This window comes from Psittacula echo (assembly GCF_963264785.1).
Source record: "Psittacula echo genome assembly, chromosome: 5".
Taxonomy (NCBI): domain Eukaryota; kingdom Metazoa; phylum Chordata; class Aves; order Psittaciformes; family Psittacidae; genus Psittacula; species Psittacula echo.
In genome coordinates, this window is record NC_137739.1 from 23,291,914 (window position 1) to 23,306,823 (window position 14,910).

General features: G+C 36.5%; 1 protein-coding gene across 1 annotated transcript in view; it reads left to right on the forward strand.

Moving 5' to 3' along the window:
- Window positions 1–14,537, forward strand: part of SLC17A6 (solute carrier family 17 member 6) — a gene marked incomplete at both ends in the record, with an annotated part of 30,030 nt that extends 15,493 nt beyond the window's left edge. Inside the window, 9 exons of the mRNA XM_080618700.1 lie at window positions 4,143–4,257; window positions 6,054–6,141; window positions 6,238–6,324; window positions 7,249–7,391; window positions 9,168–9,317; window positions 11,413–11,545; window positions 12,212–12,322; window positions 13,732–13,859; window positions 14,205–14,537. Of these exons, the coding sequence (XP_080474826.1) occupies window positions 4,143–4,257; window positions 6,054–6,141; window positions 6,238–6,324; window positions 7,249–7,391; window positions 9,168–9,317; window positions 11,413–11,545; window positions 12,212–12,322; window positions 13,732–13,859; window positions 14,205–14,537 (1,288 nt within the window). The remainder of the gene's footprint in view (window positions 1–4,142; window positions 4,258–6,053; window positions 6,142–6,237; window positions 6,325–7,248; window positions 7,392–9,167; window positions 9,318–11,412; window positions 11,546–12,211; window positions 12,323–13,731; window positions 13,860–14,204) is intronic.
- Window positions 14,538–14,910: the final 373 nt, after the last annotated feature.

Consider the following 14,910-nt stretch of genomic DNA (forward strand, 5'->3'; position numbering starts at 1 on the left):
TTTTTTTTTCTCTTTAGTTTGTCCTCGAAGAGAAAAATGAGCCAGCTGGCTTGAAATCCAAAAAGATTAATTCCCCCTGCAACCTCATTCCATTCTAAGCATTCTTCCTGAACTGTCAGAGTCATTTCCTTCTTCTGTCCCCATCCCAAACATCTCTTAGTCAAATATGAGTTTGCTATTATTACTGCTTGTATTACAGGAGGACTAAGTCACAGGTCATGACCCTTGTACAATGCCAACATCAGTAAAACGCTGAGGATCAGTGTTAGATTCTGTCTTTCAGGTCCAAGTCTCCTGAGTCTAGAAATAGAAATAGATAAGCAAAGCATAATTCTTTGTTTCAGGGCTGCTTCTGGTCACTTATGAGGACCAGAATTTATCTTTTTTGTCTCTCCTAGACATACTACTATTGTATTTATTCATTTGTCTTCTTCTGTATGTATATATGTATGTATATTTATGTATATAAATATATATATAACAAAAAACCCAACTGTGTGTATACGCATACATGCATACAGTTTATGATTTTGAGTCAAAAAGGGATTTTCCCCCAAGTCTAGGGCTGGTGGAGGTATATCAGAGCATTTCAATGCCAGGGCCAGGAATGGTGGCCGTATCATTGGCCTGTCCTGCCCTGTCACTGTGGCATGCTGCAGTTTTCCCGGTTTACCTGCAATATGCCAAGGCTCTTCATTTGTGCCATGGCATTTAAACATGTTAAAAAGTTGGGGATTGGGCTAGATGACCTTTGAAGGTCCCTTCCAACCCAAACTAATCTATGATTCTGTTTTGTGGGGTTTGGAGTGTGTACAACATGAAATGGATGTTCAGGGATACCTCTGACTGAAAATTCAATAGCACGGCTATGTTATTTCCTAGTCTGAGTTCAACCCAAGTGACACCATGCAGCAAGGCTTGGCTCACTCTGTAAGAAGTGTGAACATTAGTGGTGTTGGTGCTTGAGGTATGAAGCCTTCTCCACAAGCCCATGTCACTGTAGAAAGCAGGACTGAAGAAATGCATTGTCAGCTGCAAGAAATACAACTATGGAACCCTGCATACTGTCAACTTGCCATGGAAATATAAGGATCTTAAAGAAAAACATGGTTTCTAACCCACTGTTGGAATTCCTATCGTAGCAAAATTGAGCAAATGTGAATTGTTTGGAAGCAGAACAGAAGCACAACAGATCATAATCACTAGTTTCATAAATATAAGAAAAATGTCAGCACAAAAAAAAGAAAAATTTCATTTGTGAGGTTGATGTATGGGTCAGTAAAATGCTTAGAAATGCCTTAAAAGCAATCAGAGTTCCATTTCCCAATTAAATATATTTGAATGTGCGCAGCATTCAAATATATTTCGGTTTATTGTAGCTCAAACCCATTCTCCTTTGATCTAAATCATAATAAAAGCTGTTAGCTGAGATATTAAATATAACAGTAAGTTTGGACAAAAGCCAGAACTATATCACAATACATTGTTAGGAAGAAGAGTTTAGTATGTATGAGGTGAACAAAACAAAAGAGGATGAAGGAGAAATACTGATTCTATTTGTGGATGTGCACTGAGATGCAAAGTAAATGCAGGAAGATGTATTTGCTCTTGACCAAGAGTTATAAGGGAAACCGATTCATTAATAGCTGTGTACTAAATTCATTGTGCTGCTTTTAATGTGCATTCAAAAAAATGTATAAAAAAGCCATTTCTTACAAGAATCATAATTGAACTCTAATTTATTCTACACTTAAATACATATATTTTCTTTTGGGGGAAATTGCTCTATTTTTGAGAAGGATGTTCCTACAAAGTATAGGTCTGAGAAACAATTGACTTACAAATGACATTGTGGAATTATTTCCTCATCTGCTCCTTGATGTAATCAAATATTCACTGATACTTGTGTGTCTAAATACAGGCAAGAATTTCATTTGGGAGATGCATGCATCTGATGATTCCTTAAATTACATTTTCCTTTGTCTTCTAGAAGGAGCGGACTCAAGGAAACAGCTTCTCTTTAATGAACATGAGGACAAAAGCAATTTTGGGAAACACAGCTTTCAGTTGTGGCAAACAGGAGCTGATTGCAGATACAGAATCAAAAAACTGGAGCAAATTTCCTTGAAGAAACAGCTACCTAGCACGATAATTTTGCAAATCTCATCCTCCTAAAGAAATGGCATTTTTTATTATTCCATCTTGGCGTGATTTTAACATGAGCAGTGATTTAGAAAGAGTTGCACTGATTCACACTAGCTAAGAATCTGCTCCAGCAAGTCTATGCACAAACACAAATTTAAAACCATATTGCTGCAGTAGGCATTTGGCTGCATAGCTGTTCAGGAAAGAAAGAGTAAAGGGTACAAACCAGTCCTTCCTGTTTACGAGCGAAGACTGATTTTCTTGATGGACCTTTAGAACAGTTAGAGCCTATTGCTCTTCAAAAATGGCTAACAGGAACATCTCACTTTTTAAAAGAAGTTGTTAAAATCACTAGCAAAAATCCTGTGAGTCCCAAATTCTTATCATTAATAAATAAAGATGAAAGCAAATGAAACCCAAGACATCATTGTGGTTTATGTGAGCACATGGAGGTATTAAATTGTAAAGAAATGAACTGCATATACTTCTGGATTAGAAACTTACACATAAGGAAGTTAAGAGTAAAGGCGAAGTTCAGGCCAGAATAGTTCACATACTGCACCAGTCAGTCCTAGTAAAGGTACTGAACATGCTGCCAAACAGAACCAGAACTGCACTGCACAGCTAGATAGATAGTGTTTAACGTGAGGTGGGAATCACAGGAAACACAGTGACAAGACCAGATTTAGAGCTATTGAACTAAGCTTCCTTACTGTGCCAAGGCTTTTTTTTCTGCTGCCCTTTAGTATTTGTCAAATAGAAGTGGAGTACACTCAGCTATTTAAAGATACAGATCTTTAAATAATTCTGAATTATTCTAAAGAATTCTGTAATTCGAAAGAAAGGACGTGAAACATAGATGTCTTTGAGGAGAATTTTTGCCTTGAAACTTATTGGTGCTTCCTGCTCCCTTAGCCTCAGGTCTGTTTCTCACTAACTTATGGCACTGTACCAATTTCTGAAGAACACATGCTAAGGTTAAAGGTTTCTGTCAAATCATTTCCACATCAGATACTGTGATGTCATATGTTAAGACATCTCCAAGATTTATCTTAGCATTACATAGTCTTGTATAAAGAAAGTGGCCAGTCATTGCTACTGGTTTCACCCCTTTGCATAGTTCCATTGAAAGGAAAATGGTGGAAAAAAATATTATTTTTGCAATGAATGAACATAAAAATAATATAATAATGATGGAGAAAAGACTTCCTCCTACAAGGGGCAGATATTAATTGAATCAAGTTAAAATTCAGTCAAAGCAGTAGAATTTTGCAAATGGATTGTCACTTCACACTTCACACATCGAAATTTATTTTGACCTTGTAATACGCTTTATTGGAAGCAATTCCTAGGATGCTCTTGGAATCAAAATCAGCAGTATTCAATGAGTAGCCTCTGAAAAAGCAGCAGAAAGAATGATCTGTTTTCTATGCATATGTGATTCCAAATTGATTTACTCTTGTGTTAAGAAAATCCCAGCTCTGTTTGAAATTCTTCCTGCTGCTTTGGCAGTTATAAAAGCAGATTTTCTACAGCTTTATAAGCAATGAATGCATGATGCCACTTTCTTACAATTAAAGCATTAATGAGAATCTCTCTTTTTCTTGGCCACCTGTTTTAGCAAACCATTTGGAGACCTAGTTCCTAATTTCTCTAGGGGGTGGTGGATTCAATCAGATTTGGTTGAAATAGATGTGAAAATGAAAGAGTGGGGATTTATGGGGAGAATAAGATATATACCTGTGATTGCATAAGATGTATTTCCTTAGGAAGTTAGGCTAAATAGATGTTTATGTCCATGTTTAGTCTGGGTCTTATCAGACAGGTTGTTACACTAGATGGAAGTAGACACTAATTCAGTCCAGCATTTAGTATATTTCCTACATAAAGAACATATGTTTAAATATGTCTATATTGATACGTGAACATATGTGGAGCAAGTCAATTGGAACAACACTGAAGTTACTTCCTTGTCTTTTGTTTCCCCATACCCACAGAGTATTTGGTGCTGCTATACTGCTGACATCCTCACTCAACATGCTCATACCATCTGCGGCCAGGGTGCACTATGGATGCGTCATTTTTGTGAGGATCTTGCAGGGCCTTGTAGAGGTAAGAAGAAATCACAAAATAACCAGGAAAAGGGACAGATGTTTGTTAGCCTTTAACTAGCAATTGTGATTTTGGCAGGGGAAACAAAAAACACTTTTAGTTTATTACTGATTTCAGTGTAATGGGTTTCAGCATAGGGATTACAGCTATTTGATTTTCCTTCATCTATAAAATTTATAGCAACGTTGTTTCTTGCTAAGAAGCTGGTGAGGGATGTATTTAGCAGTGAAGTTTCACTGAAATCTTGTACCGCATAGGGCTTATACTGGTGCTATTCTCAGCAGCTATTTTCTACCCAGCCTCCCAGATTAAATCTGTAATAAGGAACTAAGCTTCTACCATAGGCCCTGACCACACTCTTGTTGGAATGAATGAGAGATTTACAGTAATTTAAAAGAGAAAAAATTGAGCTTGCCTTCTAAATTTTTTTTCTTGTTTCTCTACTGAAAGATAGATTTTTAGGCCTGTGATTGCTGGTTCTTTGCTCCTTAGGGTGTGCACTTCCACTGAATAAGCTGATCTTAACTCATGCCCTTTACTGTATAAAATGACTCCAAAAAAGGGTGCAGAATATGCTTGAAAGTTAGGTAACTGTCAATCATGTTCTTAAAGTATATGTGTATAAATGTGGATGCAATCCTGAGATGTGATCTGTGAGGAAAAGAGGTGAGCCTGTCTTCAAAGAGAGGAACAGAAGCAAGTGGGTAATTACAATGCAGAACGGAGACATTTCTGTAATACTGTTCAAAGGTATTGTGAATACAAAACATCTAAAACAGGAGCATTTGAGAAGGTTTATAATAAAACATTACAATCTTAAGATCATGTACTTTTTCTTAAAAAAAAAGGCAAAAAGACTGAAATAAACATAAAATTTGGCATAGAATCTTCTTTCAAAGCAGAAGACTATTTTACAATGATTGCACATTGAGACTGATAAGCTCAATATTTATAATAACCTCAACATTCGCAAAAACTTATTATTCTACTTTTTGCATGGGAAACAAATCATCAGACTAAGAGAAAAGTGACTGTAACTATACCTGCATCAGAGTTATTCTTAAGCAGGAGTTTTGAGGAAAATTGCTGTACATTCCATATTGCATTTTCTAAATTATCAATACTGCAGGATGTAATGACGTTATTTATTTAATTGCATTTTTCTTTATTATTAGTAAGTTAAAGGCTGGTTTTCAAGAGAGACCTAAAAAGTAACTGGTTTAAAATCAAACCAACTAACATCATTCAATTATTTGCTTTAAGTGCTTAAGAAGGCTCATTAAAGACAGAGTGAAAAACCTCTCTAAACAGTCTATTTTTAAGCTCTTATGGATCTTGTTTTCTAGTTTTAAAGCAGTGGAACAGTAATCTGTATTTCCTAAATTCTACTTAAAATGTTAGATGAAAAAAAGTTGGAAGGCCACCAAAACAGAGGGTTAGAGAAATCAGTCCAGCATTAGAAAGGCTCCAGAGGGTCTGTGCTTTCATCTTTCCTTCTTGTGCATTAAGATTCTTTTTAATTCTTCCTAAGTCTTTCTTGGAAGGGGGAGAGGGAGGAAAAGGAAATGAAAATAATTGTGATTCATAAAGCCTCTTGAATGCTTTGGAGTGATACACAAACCCCATTTCAGCTTGAATAGAAATCAAAGCTTTTCTGTGGCTGAGCTCAGACCTTGCTATAGGAATGCAAAGTGTTCTCAACTTCTTGTTTCTAGCAATTAAAAATCATAATCATGCAAAGACACTGAAGTAAGTGCTTGATGAGCATTAGCTAACCTCTGACACCCATTTCTCAGGGGGTCACCTACCCTGCCTGCCATGGGATTTGGAGCAAGTGGGCCCCCCCATTAGAAAGAAGTAGGTTAGCAACCACATCCTTTTGTGGTAAGTACCTTTCTACACTTGACTTTCTTTCACTCGTAATGTAAAACTATTTTGAGACTGATTTCTCCTTTTTCATCAACATGTTTTGTTTTGTAGGTTCCTATGCAGGAGCCGTTATTGCAATGCCTTTAGCTGGAATTCTGGTGCAATATACTGGGTGGTCTTCAGTGTTCTATGTGTATGGTATGCAGTTTTGCTCACCTCACTCCGATATTGTATGACCTTATTATACCCTTTCTAAAAATGTAAAAGCTACTGGTAAGAGGCAAAAAAAAGAGAAGTGGGTCCATAAAGCTGAAAATAATTGAGAGAAAAGAACAGGGAAAGTACAGAATTTAAAGGAAACAGTAGGAAAGCAACATTATTAAATAAGAAGACAAGGGAGTTCATGGTGAAACCTTGGTCACTTCCAGTACAAGTAGTGCAAACTGCTATGCAGCTCTATGTAATCTCCTATCATGTAAAGTTGCCCTTTCATTTATACAACTGTAAGTTTAGAGTACTTGCCTGTCTAATGTCCTGATTTTTATCTGAAGACCTACATAATTTTATTCATACTACTTGTGCTACCTTAACTTACACCAACAGAAAAGAATGTCTCAAAGGAGCTCATTCTACAGTGTAAAATTGATGTGAATTAGGGGGACACCTTATAGAAATTTAATAAACTACTCAAGAAGTGCATTGCTATGTTGAAAACAATGCCACAAACTTGTATTTTGCAGGTACAAAATTTAGTGCAGTCATCAAACAACCGTGGCTTAAAGCAGAATGGGACTCCATTTCCAGGCTGGTGAAATGAAATGGAAGCTGGGTCATTGCATTGCATTGTACAAATTGATGCTAAAATATCAGTGAATATTCACTTACAGTGAAATGATTCTTATATAAAAGAAAGAAATGTTCACTGTGCTTCAGCTCTGCATGCACTTTCCACAAATTGTGTTTGCAGTACCCAACTCTCTGTTAGAATGACTCAGTAGAGGAGCAGTAACAACAACTGCCATTTAAATTTGTTATATTTGTTCACATATCATAGATTTTTTTTCCCCTTGTTCCCTGCTTTACTGTTCTTTTCTTTTTAAAGTCTTTCTTTTCATTCCAAAGGGAGCTTTGGTATAGTCTGGTACATGTTTTGGCTTCTGGTTTCATATGAGAGTCCTGCCATGCATCCTACGATCACAGATGAAGAAAGGAGATACATAGAAGAAAGTATTGGAGAGAGTGCCAATCTTCTAGGTGCAATGGAAGTAAGAATATTACTCACCCACTTGATTCCTATCAGATAGTAATAAAACTCCCTAAAACCAAATAGAAAGAAACAGACAAAAAAATCAAACAGCCTTCTTCTTTAAGGAAGAAAATACAGCCTCAAACAATTGATTTTCTGGAGGTAGGGAGATCTGAAATCTACTGATGGATTTCTGGGTGAATATTGCTTCTGAACAAACAGAATACAGGTTCCAGTTCTTCCAGCAGATCACTCACGGAATTTCTGCCTGTTTTTCTACTCCAAAGTATAAAAAAGAGCAATGGTTGCATTTGAAATTGCAGTTTTATTGTGACTTTTATAATTTCTTGAGTTCAAGCTGCTATTCAAGCTGCTAATTTCCTTCCTATATAATCCTTTCTGGAAGGATTTCTTCTTCCTAAAAGTAAACTGGCGGAAAAGCACTACTCAGTGTCTTCTGAAGTCTTCAGAACTTCTAACAAAGCAGATCCTGCCTATTCTCTGTTTCATTTGCAAGGAAAACTGCAAGTTGCACTCTTCATTGTCCTTTCTAATTGGTCAGAACATTGGTTCTTGATTGAATTCAGGAATAAACCATTTTTCTTTTCTTAAAAAGCTTTGATCCACACTAAATAGGGAACTAGAAATAATTACATTTCTTAATAGCTGACATTTTTAGGAGTTCTTGAGGAAGTGTCTGGATTGCTAACAGCATTCAGCAGTGTTCATGGTTTCTTATACCTACAAGTGCTTTTCAAAATGTGACATGAAATGAGATACTGAGATACTTCAAAGGACGTCCACATAACTCTAACTTGAGCTGAATAATATCTGTCTGGTTTTTATTGTGCTGGTTGTTTTTAATTAAACATTTTCTGGAAGTGTTTGTTTCAATAGTTCAGTTATTTCTAAAATATTTAGGCTGAATTCCTCCATAGGATCAGGTTAGCTTTTCTGGCTGGCTTCTCATTAATAAAGGCACAGTTAATCTTTAGCTCTCACTTAAGTGTAATTTAATAGGCATACAAGTTATTGCATATGTACATTTATGGACTGGTTTTCTGGGAAGAAAAGCCAGTATTCAAATCAATAGTAGACTACATTCAACCTGGAACCTTGCTGAAGTGATTTTCAAATGCTCATCTGGGTCTGGATCCTGTATCAACACAGATGGGCAGAACCCTTGGCTTGTGGAGAGGTGCTGGGACTCAGCAGGACTGTAGCTCTGTCCATCTGGGTTTTTTTAGCCATTATGCAATTAATGTTAAAAATACAATAAAACAAACAAAAAATACCTTGACTGAGCAGTTTCAGCTGAGACTTGATAGAAAAAAATATTATTCAGAATATTTTAGTAATATGTAAGCAGAAAGCCATGCTTAAAATAATTCTGGATGAAACTGTGGGCTTGCAGAGTAAAATCTGACTGTTGATTTAGATACAGCAACATTGTTTTTTAAAGACATATTATCATTTTGGACTTTGTATGTCCATGTTTACATAATGGCGATAATAGCATTTACATGAGGGCTGTGATACAGCAAAGTATCACTGAGTTTCTCCACTTGTGCATTTTGTAGTAATTTTTACTTGCCTGTGTTTTTAAATTAAATCATGATCATCCAAATGTGGACGTATGTCTTTCTTGATAATTGAAGTCATATGGATTCAAATATATAGAGCTCTGCATATAAAAGCTTCTTGCAGTATAGATAAAAATACCATATAGAAAAAGAGAAGACAAATGGTTGATAATGATCGAAATGGTGACTGGATCCCCTCTTCTGTGTTTCAGAAATACAAAACTCCATGGAGAAAATTTTTTACATCTATGCCAGTCTATGCAATAATTGTTGCAAACTTCTGTAGAAGCTGGACTTTTTACTTGCTGCTTATTAGCCAGCCTGCTTACTTTGAGGAAGTGTTTGGATTTGAAATAAGCAAGGTATGTAAAAAGTAATGTAAAGCTAGGTTAGAATCAGAGCTACTTTTGTGGTATTTAATAGGAGGAGGAAAGAAAAGTGTTCTGTGTCTTTATCATGGGTTTACAAGCCTCAAATCTTATCCCTCCCAGATATTGTTCCCTTGAGCAGCACGTGGAAGTGCAGAAACAACAGTGGCAAGGGATTGGATGGAAAAGGTGAAAGCAGGGTGAGATTTAGTGATGATCTGCCTGGGGCCATGATGCAACCAGATTTTCAGTTAGGTGCTTGAAACCTGATTGTGCATGGTATTAGAAAGGTATGGAGAGAGCCATTACGCTTCTGTCCCTGACACCCCAGGGCACGCAGGATCCCATCAAAGGTGTAAAGAAAGCACTGACAAGTGATTTAATTTTTTCAGGTGCCTTTTACAAAGCAGGACCACTCAGTTTTAGGAAGAAGAGTAGTTTTTCGTCTTACTATATGTCCATTTAATGTGGTGAGAACTGCTCCCCCTTTTTTAATTAGGAAATGAAAGAGATGGTGACAAAATATGAGGCATAGGGAAGATCTAAGGTTCCACATAATTCATATGAATTTTGGATCAGACCTGAATGTCAATAGGGATACATGCAAACAGGCCTTCAGAGTTATAGTAAGCTTTCTACTAATACAGAATTCCTGCTTGTGAAAGTGTTGGGGGCTTGTGCTTTTGAGAGACCTGTATTGTTTTGTTATTGTTCACTCAGGTATTGTCACCCTGAATTGAGATGTGAAAACTGGATGAGTAGTTTCCAAAGTGTTGCTGTATTATGGAGTAATGTCATCCTGCATTTAAAGATGGGCTTCTATATTTAGCTGGACTTCCATTAAGAAACTTTGCCATGCTTGAAACATCATCTGTTACACATGCAAGAGAATGGTCACGTTCCATTGAATTAATCTGATAATTTTGTTCTAGAAGATTTTTCTCACAGTGTATTCAAAGAAATGTGGATTTTTGTAAACAACAATAGCAGGTCAGTTTTAGATATGGATGTGCAGAAATGAATAGTTAGCATTTAATAAGGAACACCTCAAAGGAGTAACTGCAATACTGTAGTTACCTCCTAGTTAATACCTGTGTTATTGGGAGAAATATCTACTACCATGAAGCTAGGGATCACAACATAGTTGCTACTTGTATAAACGGCAGTGAAATACACAGTTTCACAACTTTAACTGAAGAGTAGAGAAAACTTCCGTTCGTTTTGTTCTCACAGATTCTGTCTGCTTGTAACTCAAGTCAGACACCAGGCCAGCTGACAGACTGTTTAGACAGGAATTACACAAACCCCCCTGTGCTTAAGCACTCTTTCAGATATACACAATAATCAGAATTCCCTATTAGAACAAAATGCCACATGTACTAAACAAAGGCAGTTCTGTTGACAGGAGATAGAAGGTGGCAGTTCATGCCATTCTTATGGATGACCTATCCTGCTTTGAAGGAAGGGTCTTCCAATACATTATTATAGCTTGGAACAGTCATCATAAAATGACTATGTCTTACTTAGCTAGTATGTGTTGAATATTGTTAATGGATATTTAGCATGTTCTCTTTCACTATGCTCAGAGTTTCTCAGAGATGTCTTTTGTCCACATGAAATTTGAAGGTTGAGGGATGGTCAGAAATCAAAGGCAAAAGACCATGCTGCATGTGAGGATGATCCATAAGGAACCTGCCAAGACATATTAGGTTTGTGGGCAATGCTGCACCAAACATATCACCAACAGAAATGTGGCCATTCAGTTCAACACAGTTGATCATCAGTTTTCTAAAAAGAAAGGGCAGAGGGTCTGTAAGTCAGGGAAAAGCCATTAGCTTAAACATAAGCTGTGAAAACAGTCTAAAACAAAAAGTCTCATGGCATTCGGGGTTCTTAAAGACTCTGTCTGTGCTTCACAAAATACAACTACAACTTAAGGTCATCAGTTTTGTTCATTTAATAAACCAAGTTAAGAATTTTGATTTAGCCTGAAGTTGAAGAGAAAAAAATCATTAGTTGCTGACTGCTTCAGAAAATGATCAATATTTTCTTACAGTTTATATTCTGCTAATTCTAATGATTATTTTAGGTGGGTATCCTATCTGCTGTGCCGCATTTAGTTATGACAATTATTGTTCCTATTGGGGGACAAATTGCAGACTTTTTGAGAAGCAAACAGATTCTTTCAACCACTACTGTGAGGAAGATAATGAACTGTGGAGGTAAGACTTCCTATTTGCTTACAAAGCTTCTCATACAGATTCAATGTCCATACAGTATGCAGAAACAAACTGCATGGGTTTGCGTACTTTGTGCATTTGTTGTGTATTATAGATGTGGTTACTAAATAAAAGTGAACACAGTTGTCCCTATTCCCAGTTCCAATATAGATGTCTGGCATTTGAAAAAGCGTTTAGATTCTTAAAGGAACAGATGAGATTTTGGCAGGTCATTTGTTTACCCTTAGCTCCTCATCTAAACACCCTTTGCACTGAGAGTCCAGACTGCTACCTGAGATTCCACCCCTGACTTCTGAGAGGTTAAAGTCCCATGAGGTGAATCCTGGATGTGATAAAGGCAGGTTAGGTGTATGTTCCTATCAGGGCTGGCTGGAAGGACACAAGGAAGTCACAAGTATTTCTGTTCATCTCCAAAATGACAAGAAGTACCAATAAATTAGTATGCAAAGAATAAAATAAGGATTATTTGAGATAGCAACATTTTTAGGGATGAAAGAAAAACCTGATTATATTCCACTCTGAGCTAATATTTTGCCTCTCTCTTCCTATGAAATATTACCATATCCTAAGGCCTGCAATATTTGAGAGGGTTATTATGTCTGATATATAATTATATCTGGTGCTTGGTTTTCTTTATGATTTCCCCAGGTTTTGGTATGGAAGCAACTCTTCTTCTTGTGGTGGGGTACTCTCACAGTAAAGGAGTGGCTATTTCATTCTTAGTGCTTGCTGTAGGCTTTAGTGGATTCGCCATATCCGGTAAGATTATATTGCTGTTATTAGTAAATTATTTTACTTCAGAAGATAGAACATCTAATTTGGTATTTACTCACTGATAATAATTTAAACAAACCACAGACTTCCAAATGGCGCTATTTATGATCATTGCAAAGGAAAGTACAATCACTACCACATCTTTTACATTAGATTATTGTTGTTCAAAACCATCAATCTTTTCCATATTCACTTTTCATTGAGGTGCTAATATACACCCTAGATTTTTATGAAATCAAACATATAACATAAATGGATTGATATTATACAATGTTACCTAAATCTAAACATTTTTGTTTAAATATAGGCCTTTTACTTTCTTTTCAATGTATATTAGTTAATATTTTGTTAGTGTTGCATTATTTTATTGCTTTGGGGCTTAATTACTAGCTTTTGTCTTTTCTGTTTTAAAATTAATCTCTTGCCCTTTCCTTCTGATATATCACCCCTTTGCCTTTGCCTGACCCAAACACAAGTCACTTGGCTGTCCCTTGTTTTCCTACTGTGATCTTAGCATCCTCTCCCATGCTGGTTCCTTATGTCTAAAACAGGCTCTCTTTTCTTCTGTGCCAAACACCTAAACTCTGCTTAATCAAATCTGTCCTAAATCCCACTTATTCTGCATGCTGTTATGCCTGTTCTGTACAGCTTGAAAAGTGTATCGCACTTTCTTTAACAGTTATCCATATCATGCTGCCTTCCTTTTCCTTTTTATTATCTTTCTGGTTCCAAAGATTTGCCTTCTGGTTTCACTTACTTCAGTGCTTATTTTGGGGACAATGAGTTCTGTCACGTCAGAGAAGCACGGTTTGTTTCTTTTGCCCCTCAGATTTTCTAATTACCGCATAGGTTTCAACAGAATTAAGCTGCTGGAAATTCAAGACAACAAACAAAACAGTGATAAAAATAATTAATAAAGCATTTATAGATGTTGTCTTTCCCCCTGCTTCCTTTTACCACTCAAGCACAGAAGAGAGCTCCCTTCTGCTGGTTTGCTGACAAAAGTAAAACTGTGGGCAACAGGAAAGGGAAGTGGTACAGGCTGGAGGAAGACATGGAATGTTATTTTCAGCATGAAATGGCCATGAATGACACTGTGAAATATGAACTTTCTCCCTGTCTAAATACCTTCTGGGTTCTCTACTCCACACAGTCACTACTGCAACCCTGGGAAGAATATACATTTGGTATAATCTTAAAATATATTTTAAAAGAAATTAGCAACCCAGAGTCTCTCTAGGAATATTTAACCATTATAAGCCTTTCAGAAAAAAAAAATGCAATTAAACAGCCCAAATACATTATAGTAAAATTGCCAAGTGATAGCATTACTTTTCAGAATTCAAGTAATGCTCTGCTTTGGGTATGGATGTTTGCTGACCTTTGTATTGCAGGATTCAATGTCAACCATTTAGACATTGCCCCGAGGTATGCCAGCATCTTAATGGGAATTTCTAATGGAGTCGGGACCTTGTCTGGAATGGTTTGCCCTATAATTGTCGGAGCAATGACAAAGAACAAGGTAAACGGCAATACCATTTTCATATCTTCTAGTTTAATACTATTGGCTTCAAGAAAAATACCTTTCCATAGTACAGGTTGCCAGGATATCCATATTAGAGCCTGGAACCTCCAGGGAATAGTATCCAGGAACTTGCAAATTTGAAGCATGCTCCATTATATGCTCACCAGGTCAGTGCTTTTGTAGGCTAATGAATAGTGATTTTTCAAAGAAAGATGGATATAAATAATTGGAAACTGGATACTTAAATGTTTTAGCTGTGCTGACTCTTGCAGCCTCAATCTCTGATTTAAATCTTTCAGCACAGAGGAGTTAGGTCTGATTTAACAAATCTCTTCTTTACAGACACGTGAAGAGTGGCAGTACGTCTTCCTCATTGCTGCTTTAGTTCATTATGGGGGTGTTATCTTCTATGGCATATTTGCTTCAGGAGAGAAACAACCATGGGCGGACCCTGAGCAGACAAGTGAAGAGAAATGTGGCTTTATTCATGAAGATGAACTTGCTGAAGAGACAGGGGACATTACTCAGAATTATGTAAATTATGGTACCACCAAGTCTTATGGTGCTACAACCCAGGTCAACGGTGGCTGGCCTAATGGTTGGGAGAAAAAAGAGGAATTTGTACAAGAGGAAGTACAAGACTCATACACCTACAAGGAAGGAGATTATTCATAACAAACCTAAATATTGGGTATATTTTGTAGTGTTTGTGATTAAATTCATTGTGATTGTTTGCACACAGAAATAAAATGTGGTATAAATATGTAAACACATATCAGACGGGAAGGTCTTACTGTAAAAAAATACATCAAAGTGCAATTTGTATGAGTTGTGACATGTCATCACTTTCATTAGGTTATATTTGTTCTATAAACATTAGAGTTTTAAGGGTTTACTGGTCAAAACTATAGAGGCAATTAGATACATACAGTATACAGGAGCTAAAACTCATAACTAAGGATTAAAGCACAACTAAGCAACCAAGTTGGCACATCTAATGCTTTTTTTAGAAAGCCAAAATTACTTGATCATTAAAAATGCACTTATA